This window comes from Condylostylus longicornis, unplaced genomic scaffold (assembly GCF_029603195.1).
Source record: "Condylostylus longicornis isolate FDR11 unplaced genomic scaffold, ASM2960319v2 ptg000077l, whole genome shotgun sequence".
Classification (NCBI taxonomy): domain Eukaryota; kingdom Metazoa; phylum Arthropoda; class Insecta; order Diptera; family Dolichopodidae; genus Condylostylus; species Condylostylus longicornis.
This window is the reverse complement of record NW_026578045.1, coordinates 113,817-132,608: the sequence shown is the minus strand read 5'-3', so window position 1 is coordinate 132,608 and position 18,792 is coordinate 113,817. Positions and strand designations below refer to the sequence as shown.

Below are 18,792 nucleotides of genomic sequence, written 5' to 3'. Positions count from 1 at the left end.
TCTTATCTTCTTTTAGATCTTAACAATAGTGTTGTGTTTATTTCGTTGATCTTTAAGTTAATAATTATCTATAGGTCACTTATTTTAAAATTTTAGCTATTGCTCATAATTCATTATTCTCACGGGAACTGATTAACAAATTTCTCATAGTGGAATTCCGATCAGATTAGAATTCTTTGTGTATTATCTTTGTACATTAAAAGTATTCATAATCTGCTTATAATATACAGAAACCAGAATTATACAGCAACATAGAATTTCATATTGCAAAAATTATTGCCTCTTTTTCTTTTAAGAATTAAATGAATTGCGTGAAAATATATATATTGTATTTGCTGCATGGTATTCTTATCACAAGCCAATATAATCAATTACAGCAAATATCAGTAACGGTTTACCATATTACCATACGTGTACTCAAATTTCCAACTCAAAATACATTTAATTGAGAAATCGTAAATCGTTATGGCAATAAAATTTTAAATTGAGAAAAAATCTCTTAAAAATCAAAAAAAAAAATTATCTCACCATAATAATAGGAATGGGATGGTAATAATAAAATATTTTGAGTAATTAAATTATACTCAAAAAAGAAAAATGAATACTATATAAGGAGAAGATCACTAAAAGAAAATTCTTAGTCTGGCTTCAGTTTCAAAACGGTTCGGATAAAAAATTGAAATAAAAAATTAAAAGTGAAATTTTTGGTGTTTCTTTTTTCTCGTTTTTGTTTTGTTTAATTACATTTGTACAATTAAATTTTCATTGTTTTATTATTTGATTTTCATCAATTAATAGAAAATTTTATTGACTCTGTTAACATTTACTGTCATAATAGTAAATTTTTTTTGTACATAGGTATATATGTACGCAAAGTGTGAATTTAAATAAATTAAAATTAATTTATAAATTTTTATTTAATTAATGATTTTTTGTTTTTTATTTTATTTTTAATTAGATAAGAATTAAAATTAAATATTATCGTAAATTGTTTATATTTGTTTTAGAAGGGAATTATAAGAAAAAGAGAAAAAAAATTTTTAATTTCTATTTTATCACAGTAATTGTCATAATAATTTTAATGTAAATGAAAAAATACTTAAGTCATGGTTATATAAAAATTAAAAACTGCAGTAAAGTAAATAAAATAATTAAAGGATTAAAATAATTTTTAAATTTAAATTAAAATAATTTGAAAATGTAAGTAATATAAGTAATGTAAATAATTAATAAATGTAAGTATAATAATATAATATAATTAACTGTTATATTATAAAAATTAATATAAAAAATAACAGCGAATATTTAATTAATTTTAATTTATTTATTTTTTTTGTTTTTAAATATTATTTAATTGTTCAAAACATATTTCGAATAACTATTGTACTGATGTGATTTTTTTTAATAAGAATTATAACCCTTTAGGTTACTTAAGGCTAAATCAATTCTTATATTATGATTGTGATCATGATTTTATTTTATTGATTTCTTTTTTTTTTTTTTTGATGAAATTAGCATAAAATATTTTTATGCTATGTCATTCTAATGTATTTTATTAATATACAGTGGACTGCTCTTATTTTGCATTGTAATATAAATTTGTGAGTTCGAGATCAGTGAAGATGTCAATAATGATGTATAACAAGGATAAGATTGCTCAAAAATGTTTTCTAAATTGTGTCTAAGTTCATATTGCTTTCTTACATGTTTGATGTGATATTTAAGGAACTAAAAGTGATAAATTCAAATATATTAGCTAAATGTTCAGGCAAGCCTGGTTTTGAACGCTATGCTTTTCGTCTAATGTAATTATTTGTTGAAATGCTTTGGAGGTAATGCTTTTGTTAGTTAATATGGTTTTCGAAATTAAGTTTTAAAAATTTAAAACTTTTAAAACTTAATATTATCAAAAATTTGGACTTCACGAAACGGCCCCGGCAGATACTTTTCACCATACAATATTAAAAAGTGTAAACACAATATCACAATTTAGCATTCTTTTTCTATATGGTACAGCAATAAGTACTGTGCATCTTCTAAACTGCATAGTGGCTAGGCCAATCCTGCATACAGCAAAAATGCAAAAATTAATATAATAGCAAAATACTAATATAATATTTAGTTTACGTTATAACTGTTGTATTAATATGTCAAAGAATATTTACCGTTATACCGCTATTATAAATAAATATTTAACATAAACATATACATACATATTATGTGTGCCTTAATATATAGAAAATCAATATGTATGGCCTGTACTGTGAAATTCAATCATTTTCAATTGATCTTTTTGAACTTTCTCGTTTAGACACCAGATAAATATATTCCGCGAATATCATATATGTACATATACGAGTATATTGTTCTACTTTTTTTTTTCATTTACAATATAAGAAAATATTGTTAGAATAAATTAAAAAGAAATGAAAATTAGATAATCGATTTGATTTTTCGTTTAGAAATATTAAAAGTTATTTTAACAATATTGTGCAATATTATTATTACAGTAGGGAAAACGTAAGGGAACTGTAAGTAATAAGCACTTAAATAGTATAATTTTTTAAAAGTATTTAGATAATTCAATAAATTTATAAGAAATAATTCGAATTTTTGAATATTTTTTATAAATTTATTGAATAGAACTCTGTGTTTTAAGTTAGATCTGCTCCGTACGTGAAATTATTATACAAGCGGCCTTTAATATAACAGTTTGCTTTTAAGCTAATATAATATATTTTGCGTTCCTAGCTCTTAGTTGAAAACGGTAAACATTTATGCAATTTGTAGAATGAAGAAAGTATCTTAGAGTTTAATAAAACAACTCTTTAATTTGGTATACCTATTGTTATATTGTATGATATACTTATAATAAAGCGCCTTTGAAAATATATAGAAAATTTGATTTATGGTTAATAATAAATGACGCGATAATCAATTTTCATTGAGTAAAAGAAAAAAAAATAAGAAGAAAAATCTTGTAAATTAATTAAAATAAGAATTTTCTTTTTTACACACTAACCTTATATATTGCATAGTTTTACTTTTAATATTTATGCAAAAATTATTAGTTTTTCACAAATGAATTCATTTCGTATACAACAATAATATTTAGTATTTAAACGCAAGTATCTCATGTACGAATAAATTATATTTGTATTGATATTAAATTGTAATATAAGTTTGTAATATAGAAATTTTTATCACGAGAATAATATTAAAAATTTTATGACATTCCTCTTGCGTGTTATTATTAACCCGCATATAGTTATGTAAGGTTAATTAATAGTATGTGAGACATGTGAGAATTAAAAATGATAACTATATATGTATGTATGTATGTACAAATAACTTTATTATTTGATCATAAAAATCAATTGTTTTCAATGTGTATTTGCTCCATTATTTCAAAATTATTTAACTGAATAAAATATTTACATTTTAATTAAATTAGTCTTTAATATTTAGAATTTTAAACTTACGAATTGTTAAATAATGCCACGAATTCTGTAAAAACTACAGTAACGGAAAATTGGAATTACAAAAAACCAAATTCGATACTCGAATTGAATTGAATCAAGAGCTTCTGTACGTTATAAATGAGGCAATAATAAAAACATTAATGGTTAAAAACATAAAATTAAGCTATGTGAATAATCTCGAAAGATCTCACAAATTGCTACTTCTTCGCCTGGAGTAGACATTTTTAACTAAGATATAGAATAAAATTATGCACAAATTCTCATATTTAACTAGAAAATGACAGTTTATGAATTGTTGTAGCGTTGTGACAATGACAAGTTTCTCTTTTATTCTCTCATTCGATTCTCAGTTATTATAAATAATACTTATATGCGATAAATTGTAATTATCGTTAAATATTTAAAAAAAATATTCTATATTTTTAGGGCAACTCAAATTGATGAAATGGATGACAATGCCGTTAAAGAAAAAAGAGCACCAGAAATTGAACCAGTAAAATTTTTTCAATTATTTCGTTTTATAACACCATGGGAAATTTTTTTACTTTTTATTGGTTTAATATTGGCCGTAATAAAAGCATTTGCTATGCCGGCTGTTGTTATTATATACAGTGAATTTACTGCAATGTTAGTTGATCGAACATACGGTATTGGAACAAGTTCAAAAACATATCTTTTACCTTTATTTAATGGCGGCAGACAATTGTAAGTAGTAGTTATTTTATAAAATTTTCAAATTATAAAAAGTTTATTTTTTAGAACTAATGCAACACGTGAAGAAAATTATGAAGAATTATATTATGATTCAATGTCTTATGGAGCTTTATTAACAATTGCATCTGTAATATTATTTATATGTGGAATTTTCACAGTAGATTTATTCAATTTGGTTGCTTTAAAACAAGTGACAAGAATGAGAATTGAATTTTTTAAAGCAACAATTCGTCAGGACATTGGATGGCATGATGTTACAAATGATCAAAATTTTGGACTTAGAATTACAGAGTACCTACTTACTTAAATTTTAAAATATCAATCATATTAGTAATCATTAATAAATATTTTAAAATATATTTTCTCTGTTTTTTTGTTTTAGTGAAATTGAAAAAATACGTGATGGAATAGCTGAGAAAGTTTCACATTTTATTAATTTAATTGCCGGATTTGTAATAACAGTAATAATATCATTTATTTATGGTTGGAAATTAACTTTAGCTGTTAGTGTTTATATACCAATTGTAATGGTTACCAATTATTATGTTGGAATGGTAAAGTAGATAACAAGTTTTAAAAATATAAATTAATTTTGATTTAATTTTTAGATTCAAAGTAAATTAACAACAAGAGAATTAGAATCTTATGCTAGCGCTGGGAGTTTAGTTGAAGAAGTACTTGCAGCAATAAGAACTATTGCTGCATTTGGTGGTGAAAAAACTGAAGCAGAACGTTATGATAAATTTTTAGTTCCGGCAAGAAAAGCTGCTGTTCGAAAAGGTGCTTTCACTGGTTTCAGTGATGGTGTATTAAAAAGTTTATTATTTATATCATGTTCCGGTGCATTTTGGTATGGAGTGAATTTAATTTTAGCTGATCGTGATAAAGAAGAAAAAGAATATACACCGGCAATATTAATGATTGTAAGTCGATTTTAATTTGACATTAATTTGAAAGATGAATCGAAGTTTTAATTTTTCATGTGAATAGGCATTTTTTGGAATTGTTGTTGGCGCTGATAATGTTGCAAGATGTGCACCATTTTTAGAAGCATTTGCAATTGCAAGAGGTGCAGCATCAACAATTTTCAAAACAATTAATAGTACAACAAAAATAGATCCGTTATCAAAAGATGGTCATATTTTAAAGGATGGATTAAAAGGAAATGTAGAATTTCAAGATGTTTTCTTTACATATCCGTCCAGGCAAGATGTAACAATATTAAGAGGTTTAAATATTAAAATAGAAAGCGGAAAAACTGTTGCTTTAGTTGGCCATTCTGGTTGTGGAAAATCAACTTGTATACAATTGTTACAAAGATTTTATGATCCAATTTTCGGACAGATTCTACTAGACGATTTTGATATTCGAAAATACAATATTAAATGGTTAAGAACAAATATCGCTATTGTAGGGCAAGAGCCAGTTCTATTTCAGGGGACTATTGGTAGATTTTATTTATTTTTGTTTTAAGAAGTTTTTTTTACCTTCTTGATTTCTGCTTCCCTGCAGGTGAGAATATTAGATTTGGAAAACCAGAAGCAACACAAAAAGAAATTGAGGAAGCTTCAAAAGCAGCTGGATCTCATGATTTTATTACAGAATTTCCTGATGTAAATTTGGAATCAGTTACATTTTTATACATTGTACTACTGTGTATATTTTCTTTCAGTGTTATAATACTTTTATTGGAGAAAAAGGCGCTCAATTATCTGGTGGCCAAAAACAAAGAATTGCTATTGCAAGAGCTTTAGTACAAAATCCAAAAATTTTGTTATTAGATGAAGCTACCTCAGCTTTAGATTATCAGTCTGAAAAATTAGTTCAAGAAGCATTGGATAGAGCGTCAAAAGGTCGAACTACAATTGTTGTTTCGCATAGGTTATCAGCAATTAAAAGTGCCGATAAAATCATTTATATTGATCATGGAAAAGTTTTAGAAGAAGGAACACATGAAGAATTAATGAAATTAAATGGCCGATATTATCAAATGGTTACAGCATCTGAATTAAAATCTGATGAAGATATTGAAGTAGTTACAAGAAGTACACATACATACGTTATTATATTTGTTAATAAATATTAAAGAAGAAAATTATATTTCTAATTTTAGAAAAAAGTTTGGCAATGTATGAGAAATCATTTGAGCTTGATGTTCATAATTTGAAATCAGAATTAGGAGAAAAAAATGCAACAACTTCTCGTTTGAACAGCATTACTTCTGAAACACTAAAAATGGCTAATACAAATGCGACTAAAGATAAAACATTACTTGAGAATAGCGATCAACAAATTAAATATTGGCAATCTTTTGTACGAATTCTTAAAATGAGTAAACCAGAATGGGATACCTTAATTTGTGGAGTTTTTTTCTCTTCAATATTTGGTTTAACTTATCCTGCTTTTGCAGTTGTTTTTGGAGAATTCTATGCAGCATTAGCCGAATCTGAAGAAAATAATGTTTTAGAGCGAACACGTATTTTATCATTGGTTTGTCTAGGTATTGGAGCAGCCACTGGTTTAATTTGTTTCTTTCAAATGTATATTTTTAATAGCTCTGGTGCATGGTTAACAACTAGAATTAGATCTATAACATTTCGTTCAATTTTAAAACAAGAAATCAGTTGGTTCGATGAAGAACAAAACAGTGTTGGTGCATTATCGGCTAGATTAGCTGGTGATGCTGCCAATATACAAGGAGCTGTTGGTTATCCATTGAGTGGCATAATACAATCATTGTCAAATTTTATTTTCAGTACTTCAGTTGGTTTTTACTATTCGTGGAAGTTGGCATTATTATGTCTCTCAATGGTACCTTTCATTGTTGGTTCAGTTGTACTAGAAGCCAAGTAAAATTTTTTCTATATAAGGGTGCGCTCATATTGTTGATTTGAATAATTTTTTGATTTTTTTTTAGGTTTATTGCAAAAACAATGATGGAAGAAAAAGAAATTTTAGAAGATGCTAGTCGTATTGCAACAGAAGCAATTACATACATTCGAACTGTAGCTGGACTACGACGAGAACAAGCCATTATTGATCAGTATACTGTCAGTGTATTAAAAGTTGAAGCTTTATTACAGAAAAAATTAAGATATAGGGGTCTAGTAAATTCTTGTGGCCAGTCATTGATGTTCTTTGGTTATGCCATTGCATTATGTTACGGAGGTGTTCTGGTTTCATGGGGATTAGTTCCGTTTCAGGATATAATTAAGTAAACCATTTCCTTTTTAAAACCTACATATATCTTATTATTGAATGAAATCATTTCTTTTTTTATTTACAGAGTTTCTGAAACCTTACTTTATGGTGCTATGATGTTGGCACAATCATTAGCTTTTACACCAGCTTTTTCAGCTGCTCTATTAGCTGGTCATCGTTTGTTCCAAATAATTGATAGAGAACCTCGCATTAAATCTCCACCACCAGCCGATAAAAATAAAACAGTTATGAATCAATTCATGGGAGTTAAATATCAAGATATTGAATTTAGATATCCAACCAGACCAAATATACCAGTATTACAGGGATTAGATTTAGATATATTACATGGTAAAACAGTTGCTTTGGTAGGACATTCGGGTTGTGGAAAATCTACATGTATTCAGTTACTTCAAAGATTTTATGATCCAGATAAAGGAAGAATAGTAATTAAACTTTCCAAAAATGCAATTTTTTATATTATAATCAATTTAAAATAATTTCGTTTAAGTTTATTGAACAAGGAAATATCAAAAGTGATTTATCAATAGAAAATTTACGTTCTAAGCTTGGTATAGTGTCACAAGAACCAGTTTTGTTTGAAAGGACAATTGCTGAAAATATTGCATATGGTGATAATACTAGAGAAGTAACAATGATTGAAATTATAGATGCTGCTAAACAAGCAAATGCGCATAATTTTATTTTATCATTGCCAAATGGATATGAGACAAGATTAGGCTCAAGAGGTACACAACTTTCTGGTGGACAAAAACAACGTATAGCTATTGCTAGGGCATTAGTTAGAAATCCAAAAATTTTATTATTAGATGAAGCAACTTCAGCTTTAGATTTACAAAGTGAAAAGGTAATTTACTAAAAAAAAAAAATGATTTTACAAAATTTTAGGAGTTTTGTCAAAAAAAATTGTACAACTTTTTGTGTTGTAGCTTGTTCAATCCGCTTTAGATGCAGCATGTTCTGGTAGAACAAGCATTGTTATCGCACATCGTTTGTCTACTGTACAAAATGCTGATGTTATATGCGTCTTTGAAGACGGAAAAATTGTTGAAATGGGTAATCATCAAAAATTAATGTCTAAAGCTGGCATTTATTATCAATTATATAAAACTCAACCAGCTTTGAATTAAATTTTTCTTTTTCGAATTCATTTTTTATCTGAACAATTTGTAGTTTTAAGTTGATTTGAATCAAGTATTTTGCCATATTTTATATATTATTTTTACATATTAAAATTTGTTAGATCTACAGTATTATTTTTATTTTTTATTAAATAAAATTTTTTCTTATTTATGCTTTTAATTTATTGAAAAATTTATTAGGCTATGATTTCGTCGCACGTGAAAAAAATGTGATCCCTACAATTTATTAATTTGGCATAATAAATTGTAAACTTTCTTATATTGCAAATTCTTTTAGCTTTTACTGCAATTTTTCTTTATGTTGATCGATTCCCAATCGAACTGTACCTTTTATTGTTCTAATTTCGTTTTTAGAAATTTCTGCACTTCCAGAAGCAAGTGTGTAATTATATTCATTCAAATTATTCGATATGACGGAATGATAGGAAAGTATTTAGACAATGTCCATTACTCAATAATTCAAAATGTTAAATGAGGCACCAACATTGCTTATTTTCATAATATTAACACTTTTAAATTTCATTCACGCACTAAAATTTTTGCCATATTTGCGCATTGAACGTAAGAGCTATGATTGCGTGGGTATTGAACGTGTTTTTAGATTTTAAAAATTTAAAAAAGAAATTTAAATTTTCATCAAACTCATTGTTTGTATCTAAATCGAAGTTAATACTATACATAACTTATGGTTAATTTTAAATTAATGGTGAAAATTACATTTATTAGCTAAGTTTGAAGTTTGTTATGAAGTTATGAAGTGAAGCATCAGTTAAGTTTCCCTATTAAACTACCAACGCCCTCAATGTTGATCATTGTAAAATTTAATACTCTGTTAAAACTTGATGGAAATTCAAATTATGAATGTATATCAAAAAAAATAAAACAGAAAAATTAATTTATTAAATTTATTAATTATTACTTAAAATCTAATTTGGTTTTTTTTTTTGTAAATCATTTTTTTCTTTAATTAATAATTCGTTATAGAATTTATTTTACTCTCTTTTTTTTTGCATTTCTATAAATATTATATTTGTTTTAGTTGTTACTTTTATTTAACTTTTTATACATTAATTTCCATTTCTTGCTGTAATTTAATTTTTGAACTTTTGCTTTTTTAACTACTATCTGGAAATGAAAATTTGTTTTGCATGTTTCAAGAAGAAAATTAAAATTTTGCATTTTGTTTTATTTTTTTTTGTGTTTTTCTTTTAAATCACTTGGTTAAAAATTCTTTTATTTTTTATACTAAATTATAATGATAATTTTTTTATATACTTTTATTCTTTTATAATTTATTCTAAGAGTTAAAAATAAATGTTAAGGTATATAAGGAGTTCTTGTGATATTCAAAACATTTCTAGTACACTTTTCTTATTAAAAAAAAAAATTTACAAAAAAAAATTTTTTATTTAATTATTTTCTATGTGATAAATTATGAGAAATCAATATAATAATAGAAATTTACATATTTCTTATAATTATATTGTAATTTTTGATTAAAAATATTTTACATGTTTTTACTGTAATTTATTTAAAAAAAATAAAAAAAAAAAAAAAACAGATCACATTGCAAAAAAAAATTGTATTCCTTTTTCAGAATTTGATAATAAAATACAAATAGAACCCACACTTGATAAATAAATGATCAGATCAGATCAGATCAAAAAAAAATTTATTATTTTTTATTAAAAATTTTATCATAATTTCCGTACTTAATATATTTATGAGATTTTAAAAAATACTTAAATACAGACAAATTATAAAATTGTTTGATATTAAAGGAAGAAATACAATTTATTTTTTATTACAAATACGACGTTAACTTATTTGCGAAAAAATGTATTTTACCACAATTTTTTATTTTTGTATTTCTATTCGTTATTTGTATTTTTAATCTATTTTAACATTTGAATATATTTTTCGCACAAATATGCTCGTTCCAACATAACCGACTGTACCGCATATGATACCTAAACCGCCACTAAATAGCGCCATATATCCGAAATAAAATGTTGTTTGAAATAGACCATACATTCTAAAAAATATATATATATATATATTTAATGTAAATTATATCAATTTTATTTAAAAAAAAAAAAGAAAATATTCTTACTTTGTTTTGAAAAAGAAATAATAAAATGAATAAGCGTAAACATATAATGAAGTTGATGCTGCGGACAGAAAACTTGTCCATTGCCATCTATAATCTTCTGCATTTAATAAGAAATATGTACAAACGATTGTTACACATATTGTAACAACCATTAATATCGAGAATACAAGTAACATAAATCCATATACGTAATATATTTTATATGCCCAAAATGACGTAAATATAAAGTACCTAAAAAAAACCAAAATAATCAAACTTGAAAAACTAACTTAAAAATTTGAAAAATTGAAAATAATTTACATCTCAATAAATATTGAACCAAATGGTAAAACACCCCCTAATAATATTATAATGCCTGGTTCCATAAACCATTTTTTTTCAGGTATTGGTCTTGGCACAGCATTTACACGACATGGAAAATCTGGTTGACCATCTAAATTACGTCCAACAACTGTTCCGACAACAGTTAATGGTAATATGATAAATATACATATACATGTAACAGCAACCATTGTACCAAATGGTATAGCTCTTGATGCATGATAATAAATAGCTATGAAATTTATGAAAAATGCTGTTCCGCATACAAACACTGGTACCATAAAAGCTGAAACTAACATTTGTCTTATCCAAACTTTACCACCTAAACGTGCATATAATGAACCACCAAAATAACCATTAATTGGAGATGTTGCAGCATATACAAATATTGCTGTTGATAACATTGAACCACGCCTAAAATCACACAAAAATATAAATTTCGATAATACCATAATTAAAAAATATTAAACGACATTACTCAGTATATAATTCTCCAATGATTGCAAATAATATTACAGAAAAAACAACTGAAGTTAGTTGATAACCTGCACCAATCATTGCTGAAAATATTAAAGCATGTGGTGGTGAACGGAAAACATCCCCGTGAACTTGTTTCCAACCATATTCATCTCCTAAATCTCGCTCCTATAAATAAAATTTAACAATAAATCGGATAAAACCTAATATAACTATATATAATTGCAAGACAAAATTTTTACAATCAATTTATTTCCAATTTCTTTTTTCATTATAATGAAAGCGGAACAGAATTATCAGTATGTTTTTAATAGATAAGAACATTCCCAATAGTTTTTAAGTGAAGATAAAAATAATAAGTTTTGAAAGAAAAATAAAATGTTAACGTGATAAAAAATTTACGTGTTACAAAATTAAATAGAAAATTTATTCAAAGGCACGTTAACAAAAGTTTTCAATTCAAAATATTGAAAATATTAACAGATTTGATCTATGTATACATTTTCACTACTTACAGAAATACTTGTATTAGAAATCTTGATTTTGGCATATTGCCAATTATAAGAGTATTCTTTATAATAAAAATAATGTTAATAAAATTACCATATCATCCATTTCTTCATCCTTACTGTATCTGGCATAATCCTTTCTTAAAGTTCTCATTAAAATCATAGAAACTAATCCTACTAAAAATATGACCATCATGAAACTATTAAAAATGCTAAACCAATGAATCTAAGGGAAAAAAATTTAAGGTATTTTGTTATAAAAAATCAAATAAATATTAAATAGAACAGTGAACTTACTCTGTGTTGGAAAAAATTTGGATCTAAATATTTATCAAATCGATTTTCAAATTTTACTGTACTAGGTTTCCAATTTACTTCATATGTAAATTTAATTTTTTTTCCAGGTGCTAGTAATTCTTTACTTTCAGGTGTTAAATTAATATCAACAATTTGTTTACCATTATAACCTATATCGAATTTCTTGTGCGTATATATATAATATTTTTTATCTTTTTCATCTTTCTCTCCAACTTTACCCCATATTGGTAAACCATCAATATACATTTGATACCAATAATCATTTCTTACAGCATACGTAAATGCATTCACTTTATCATCATTTAATTCAACCATACAAACTTCTTGTTTTGGAACGTTAACTAAAAAAAAATTATGTATTTGATTAGAAAGTATTTTATTTAATATGATTCATAAGAAACTACTTATAACAATTTTTTATACTTACTTGTAAAATCTATTTCGTATCCACTGAATTCTAGTTCAACTCCTTGGAGGGCCTCGCTTAATGTTTCATGATAATGGCTAATGCTTTGTTTATTTCCAGCACAGAACGGAAGTGAAAAATATGCATAAGTTTCTTGCCGATTTGCATATGGCCCTACTGTATTCATCCATAATACAACCTCTTCACGATCATTATACTAAGTAAATAAAAAAAAATTCTTTTCATAATGTTTAAATTTAATTCTTTTGTAAAAAAAGAAAAATTCTAATACAATTGTACAAATAAAGCCGGCAAATAAACTGCTCGAGTGGCTGTTTTGACGTAGTTAAAAATTAAAACAATAATTTTTAAAAAAACATGAATTTTTTTTTATAGATAGGTACTTGAATTCTAGATTAGAATAGTTTTTAATGTTTTAAAGCTTTGATTTATTTTTCTTACCACATGATTATGTTCATCAGCTTTGATACCAAATTGTAATAAACATAAACAAAATATTGCTAAATGTGCGATAAACATTTTAAATTTATTCTGATTAGTGAAAATTGATATTAATAAATCTTAATTATATATTTTTTTAACTAGAATAATTCATCTTCCTTTGAAGTTTACTTTATTTTCTTTCCCCTTCTGTCTAACAACTAAACACGTCACTTAAGTAAATTTTGACAATTAAATAATATGAAAAATATCAAAACATTAGACATTTTATTTGACAATAAAACTGCTGTAAACACAATATTATTCCGCGACCCAAATGAAACGTGTTTTATAGAATGTCAAGTCGATAAAATTTTTGGATTAAGAAAAAGTTTCGAGTACAAATACATACCAGTATGCAATGTTATGCCTACTTTCATAATATTTCTTTAAAACAATTTTAAAATTAATAATAGTAAATTTCGAAATTCTTTATTTGATTTCTTACAATTTTTTTATTAAAAGAATTAACAAAGCAAGTAGAAATTTCTCTTTTTTTCACGGCTATGCGCTTCTACGTGTTCGCTATAATTTACTGTTACTATTTTATCGTTAGTCTACACCGCTATCATTTTATGGTTTTTGTCTATAATAAAAATAAAAATAATATAAAAATGACATGAAGTGCGACATCTACAAAATAATAGAAAAGTTTTTGAAAACATGTAACTTACTAGTGTTTTCAAAAGAATAAATTAACCGTTAATACATATTAAGTTTTTTCCTTGATTTTAATTACAGAAACACTCAATTTTTTAGTATTTTTTATTAGTTGCTAAAAAAATTGCTTTTCGAAATATGGCACGTAATGACTTTTAAAGTACGCGAATTTTTATGACTAAACGATTTATGCAATATTGGTCATGTATTTTTTATTAATATTTTGTTATTTTTCCATCTTGAGGTTGAAATATGTACTAATATTTTTTTTTACCTCTTCCTTGATCCATATTGAAGATATGGGATGTATGTACGCATTCATAAATGTTCTATTTTAGATTTAGGTTAATTTAACTCAAGTTTCGAATATTTTACTGTCCCAAAAAGCTTTAGTGTACACAATCGTTGAAAGATCCCCTACTAAATATGCTGTAAACCACTTTTGACCGTATAATTTAGTAGATTAAAGTTTATTATATAAATTATAATATTAAAATTACTTAAAAATTATGGTTATCTACTGAATTAAATTTTCATTGTCCTTGAAATATCATTTTGGAAAATGCGGTTTAAAGCGTTATTATAATCTAATTATTTACTTTTTAATATTTTTGAATTTCAGTTCGTTTTATGTGTAGCATTAAATAAAATAATATTTTTTTTAAAATAAATAAATATTAATATCCTTTTATCACTTTATCATCAAAAATATAATTCAAAATCTATTTATGACATTTTAAAAGTATTTTATCCCATTTCATTACAAGATTCTTCTGTTTTGTTGTTTTTACTCTCATAAAAAAAAAAATATTGAAAAAAAACAAGAAAAACACTTTCAATCCAATTTACATATGTAAATATGAAGTGGATAGTGAGAGAGAGGGGAAAAACAAAAGCAATAAAACAAATGAAAAATATGAAAAATTTAAAAAGGATAACGGTATTATCTAAATATTTTAAAACACTTATATATATATTCTTACTATTGCACTCTTCTACATATTTAAATTCGAATATTTAAATAATAGCTATGTGTGTATGTCAGAAGATATATAAATTAATGTTTGAGTGTATGTATAGGTATAGGTATTGTCATAAATCGTTCTTTTGATATTTCTTTATTATTTTTAATCTGTTGTATAGAAATATTTTCATTCGCTTATTCTGAATAGTTGATTTATATAATATAAGCACAAAATGTTTAATAAAATAGTAGAAATGTAATTTTACAAGAAGTGTAATTTCGTACATATAACAAATATTGAGTTGAATAGAGAAAAATTTTAATAGCAAGACGGGTACAATAACGAATATTGAATTACAGATTATATGTAGAATGTATACCCGTATTTATTTGAGATGATTTTGACATAATAAAGAAATGGATCATTAAGTCAAGGTTATAAACCACGGAAATTGTTTTAAAACGTCAATTATGTATTTTATATATAAAAATAATTATATACCATATTTGCCAAAATATATAACAATAAAAAATCTGATCTTCTAAATCTAAAGGAACCGTTACCTGCCAACAAACTTTATCGGTAAGAGGAATGAGACGCTTGTCAACCATTGATATAAAAGTCGTCGTGTAAACACAATGAATAAACCATAAACAGAAAAATTAGTTCGACTTGAAATAACTCAGCTTAAAAGTCACCTTTAATTAATGGTATTGCCAGGTCCTAGAATATTTTATAAAATTTAAATTTATTTCAATTGTAAATTATTAGACAATTCTCATTTTTTGTCTTACTTTTTTTTTACCTCTACCTATTTACCTTTGCATATAAAGTGAACTATAATATCTCTAGTGTTTTTATAATAAAATTTCAATAAAATTTCTTATACAATAAGTTAAAATGGAAATTCATTATTTTAATTAAATTTCAAGAAAAGAGAGAGGGAGAGAAAAACAAAGAAAATCTATAGAAGGAATTATTTTTTAATTATTTTCTTACTTATATCAGTATTAATAAAATGTCACACGTACATACCTATATATTTATGTTCAATGGTTTTGTTTTTAGAATTTTCAATTTTCAAACACTGTTCTTCTAAAAAATTTCAGTGAACAAAACTAACATAATAGCTAGAAAGAGAGAGATCGGAAGAGAAAAAGGAGAGAAAGTGAGGAGACTTTATATGTGAATTGAATCATTCAAGCAAGAAATTGAAAAGTTCTTGTCTTTCTTCCTAGTTCTTTAGCTTTTTTTTTTTTAATTTTCGTGCCTTTTTTGTCCCGTTTGGTCCACTGTATGACAGACAAGGATAATATTTAAATAATTTTCAATTTGTTCGTTTTTTTTTTTAAATTATTTTTTTTTTGTAATTTTTTAGTTTTTTTTTTTAGATTTTATTACGTTTCTCTACCATGAATCATAAATTTTCTGGGATTTACTTTTTAAGTTCGTTCACTTGAATTTTCTTTATTATTATGAATATTTTTTTTATATACATAACTATATTTTTTGTTTCAAATATATGTGTATATGAATTGGCGAGAACGTGTAGGTGTTATATTATTTTATATAGAGGTGATATCCGTATTTGTATGTTGGCTATTAAAATAATATTAGAAAAATTTTTTTAACATTCAAGATTTTTATGCCTTATACTGCAAGTTTAGTAACTTACTGTATGGAACCTATCTATTCTCCATTATACTATTTAAGAAAATATATATTTATTGTATGTATGTATGTATTATGTAAATTAATACATATTTGGGACTATGGTATGTAATTTAGTTGACAATTGTATGGATGTTGATTTCATTTTAGAAATTTTGTGGTAGGTATAGTTATAGATATATGGCAAGACTATTATAATATGGTAAGCAATTTTAGAGAATTGTTTTTTGCAATCATAATGTTCTTTACTATTTTTTTTTTCAAGAAAATACAATTTGAGTGAAATGCGATAAATTTCATTGTTGGTTTAGAATGTGTTATGTAAAAATTGTGATTGAATATTTGGGCATCACTGGTATTTAAAAACTGACATAAATGTAATCTGTTTCTAGTTACTGTTGCGTTTTATTTCAAATTAAGTATTTCTGGAAAAAAAATTATTCTAAATAAATTATTAACAAACATTAGCAAGAATTTGTGTTATAGAACAAATTTTGCAACATGAAGTTTGAAATTATTTTATTGATGTACAAATTAGTTGCAATTGCAAAAAAATTTTGAGGACAGCGTCCCTTTGGTGTTGAAGAGTAGTACGAAAGAAAGGTTTGTTGTGAATTCCATAATAAATTTAATTTTTGTTTTCATTATAGAGTCTCAGTCCCAAATTGGTACGGTACCTGCTTTTATGTCTTGGAGTTCAATGGTATTTTATTAAAAGCTGCATTTAAACATTTATTGAATTCAAGAAATATTTTTATTACAATTGATTTTAGTTTTCTATACAAAGTAAGGAATTGCAAGCGGCGTATTAAGACCGTAAAAATCATGATTTTCAAGTGGAGCTCCTTATGGGATAATAAAATGGGTAATAACAGTAGCAGCGAAATCAAAGTTAGGCAACCCTAGTCGTGATATCATGATAGAATAAAAATGCTGATAGAATTGGCTTAAACAAATTTCGGAAAAATTTTATTATTTTGGATTCTTGCAATGATATTTTCTTAGCAATAATAGATTGATTGTTTTATCCAAAAAACCAGTATGCAAATAAAGGTCTCATTTAGTTCATAACCTCACTTTGTATTTGCTAAAATGAAGAATGGCACCACAACAACTTTTTGAATTTTTTTAAACAAAAAAATTGCATTTTCTGTGTCCTATATCTTATGAATGGAAATTGGATTTCTTATTTAGCATTCATTTATTTTTTGTGCCGGGTGATCGTTATGCTAAAAAGTCCTTTATAATTTTTTCTTTTAATATTTATTCTGCTTTCTTTTTGATTTTTATGTGTAAGAGAACATAATATTCACTTAGTATATAGTAGAAGTAGAGTTCATTCAAATAAAATTTACGAGTTGTGAATGGTTAAAATAATAACAGTAGTTAAAAAAGCAAGTTATATATAGGAAAAAAATTACTGTTAAAAAGTTTCGATTTAATGTTTTTCTGGTTCTGGAGTTTTTTTTTGCTGATACGGCAAGAAAGAGTAGTGGTTTTTTGCTGTAGAAATGCAAAGTAAAATAAAATGTGAAATTAATTACTTGGCATTATTGTTGTTGTTATTATTATTGTTACTGTTATAACATTTTTGCTGTTGTTATTGTCGTCGGTTACGTTGTATCCTTTCTACTGTATTCCCTTTTGGTTTACAATTTAATTAAATGTTATTTTGATTGTTTTTTTTTGATATTTTTTTTAAATTAAGTCCTTTGTGTAGTTTTTTTGTTAAAAGTAGACATCTTTGAAAAAATTTTTTATTTTCCAGATTTTAACGATATTTTTTTTACATATTTGGATTTTTTTTTATTTTAAAGAAATCTATTGTAGGTTTTATTATGAGGATTTTGGTTGTTCTATATTTTAATTTTTAAAGGTATTTAAAGGCTTCAGTTGTCCTACGGAGATTTTCAAAAAAAAAAAAAAACGCATAAACAGGTTGCATCTCCAATACGTAGTTTAGTGAAAAAACAAGAGAAAATATTTAATTTTAAAAATTTTAAAAATGTTTTCTTATTGACAATAGCAAAGACTTGCTAAGTAGACTAAAGAAAATACTACAAACCTTAATAAATAAAATTTTTTAAATTTTATATTACTTTCAGGCAATGACTTCTACAAAGAAGAAAGTGTATATGAGTATCGATGGGCAATCCACTTTCACCATTTATCGCAGAATTATTTATGTCCAAATTGGAAAAAAGAATGGAGGAGGATTCTCTGATGCCTAGAATGGATGCGGTATGTTGATGACGTCTTCGCGATAGTGACAAGGAAGAACTGGAGAATAT

The 18,792-nt window shown here is 25.2% G+C and overlaps 2 protein-coding genes across 2 annotated transcripts; one reads left to right on the top strand and one right to left on the bottom strand.

Annotated features, from left to right (window-relative positions):
- The first annotated feature begins 993 nt into the window (after nucleotides 1-993).
- LOC129612813 (multidrug resistance protein homolog 65) lies at nucleotides 994-8,720 on the top strand. The gene is made up of 13 exons (XM_055526591.1): nucleotides 994-1,200; nucleotides 3,909-4,187; nucleotides 4,242-4,487; nucleotides 4,579-4,750; nucleotides 4,805-5,119; nucleotides 5,187-5,643; nucleotides 5,709-5,809; nucleotides 5,869-6,241; nucleotides 6,310-7,045; nucleotides 7,114-7,410; nucleotides 7,483-7,843; nucleotides 7,909-8,265; nucleotides 8,348-8,720. Coding segments are annotated over exons 1-13 (3,897 nt in total). The 5' UTR covers nucleotides 994-1,198; the 3' UTR covers nucleotides 8,549-8,720.
- Nucleotides 8,721-9,575: 855 nt separating this feature from the next.
- On the bottom strand, nucleotides 9,576-13,365 carry LOC129612841 (transmembrane 9 superfamily member 3). The gene is made up of 8 exons (XM_055526625.1): nucleotides 13,167-13,365; nucleotides 12,726-12,921; nucleotides 12,278-12,639; nucleotides 12,075-12,206; nucleotides 11,473-11,639; nucleotides 10,974-11,408; nucleotides 10,674-10,904; nucleotides 9,576-10,595 (listed from the first exon to the last, which is right to left on the bottom strand). The coding sequence occupies exons 1-8, from the start codon at nucleotides 13,242-13,244 to the stop codon at nucleotides 10,451-10,453; spliced, it is 1,746 nt and encodes a 581-aa protein (XP_055382600.1). The 5' UTR covers nucleotides 13,245-13,365; the 3' UTR covers nucleotides 9,576-10,450.
- Between the last annotated feature and the right edge of the window lie 5,427 nt (nucleotides 13,366-18,792).

What these genes read in the sequence shown, in the direction of transcription:
- LOC129612813 (XM_055526591.1), top strand. An exon ending in CCAATTATTATGTTGGAATG is followed by an intron (nt 4,751 to 4,804) that starts GTAAAGTAGATA and finishes TTTAATTTTTAG; the next exon opens with ATTCAAAGTAAATTAACAAC. An exon ending in CCGTTTCAGGATATAATTAA is followed by an intron (nt 7,411 to 7,482) that starts GTAAACCATTTC and finishes TTTTATTTACAG; the next exon opens with AGTTTCTGAAACCTTACTTT.
- LOC129612841 (XM_055526625.1), bottom strand. Translation starts at nt 13,244, where the DNA reads ATGTTTATCGCACATTTAGCAATATTTTGTTTATGTTTATTACAATTT. An exon ending in CTGATGAACATAATCATGTG is followed by an intron (nt 12,922 to 13,166) that starts GTAAGAAAAATA and finishes TTATTTACTTAG; the next exon opens with TATAATGATCGTGAAGAGGT. An exon ending in CAAATTTTTTCCAACACAGA is followed by an intron (nt 12,207 to 12,277) that starts GTAAGTTCACTG and finishes TTTTTCCCTTAG; the next exon opens with ATTCATTGGTTTAGCATTTT.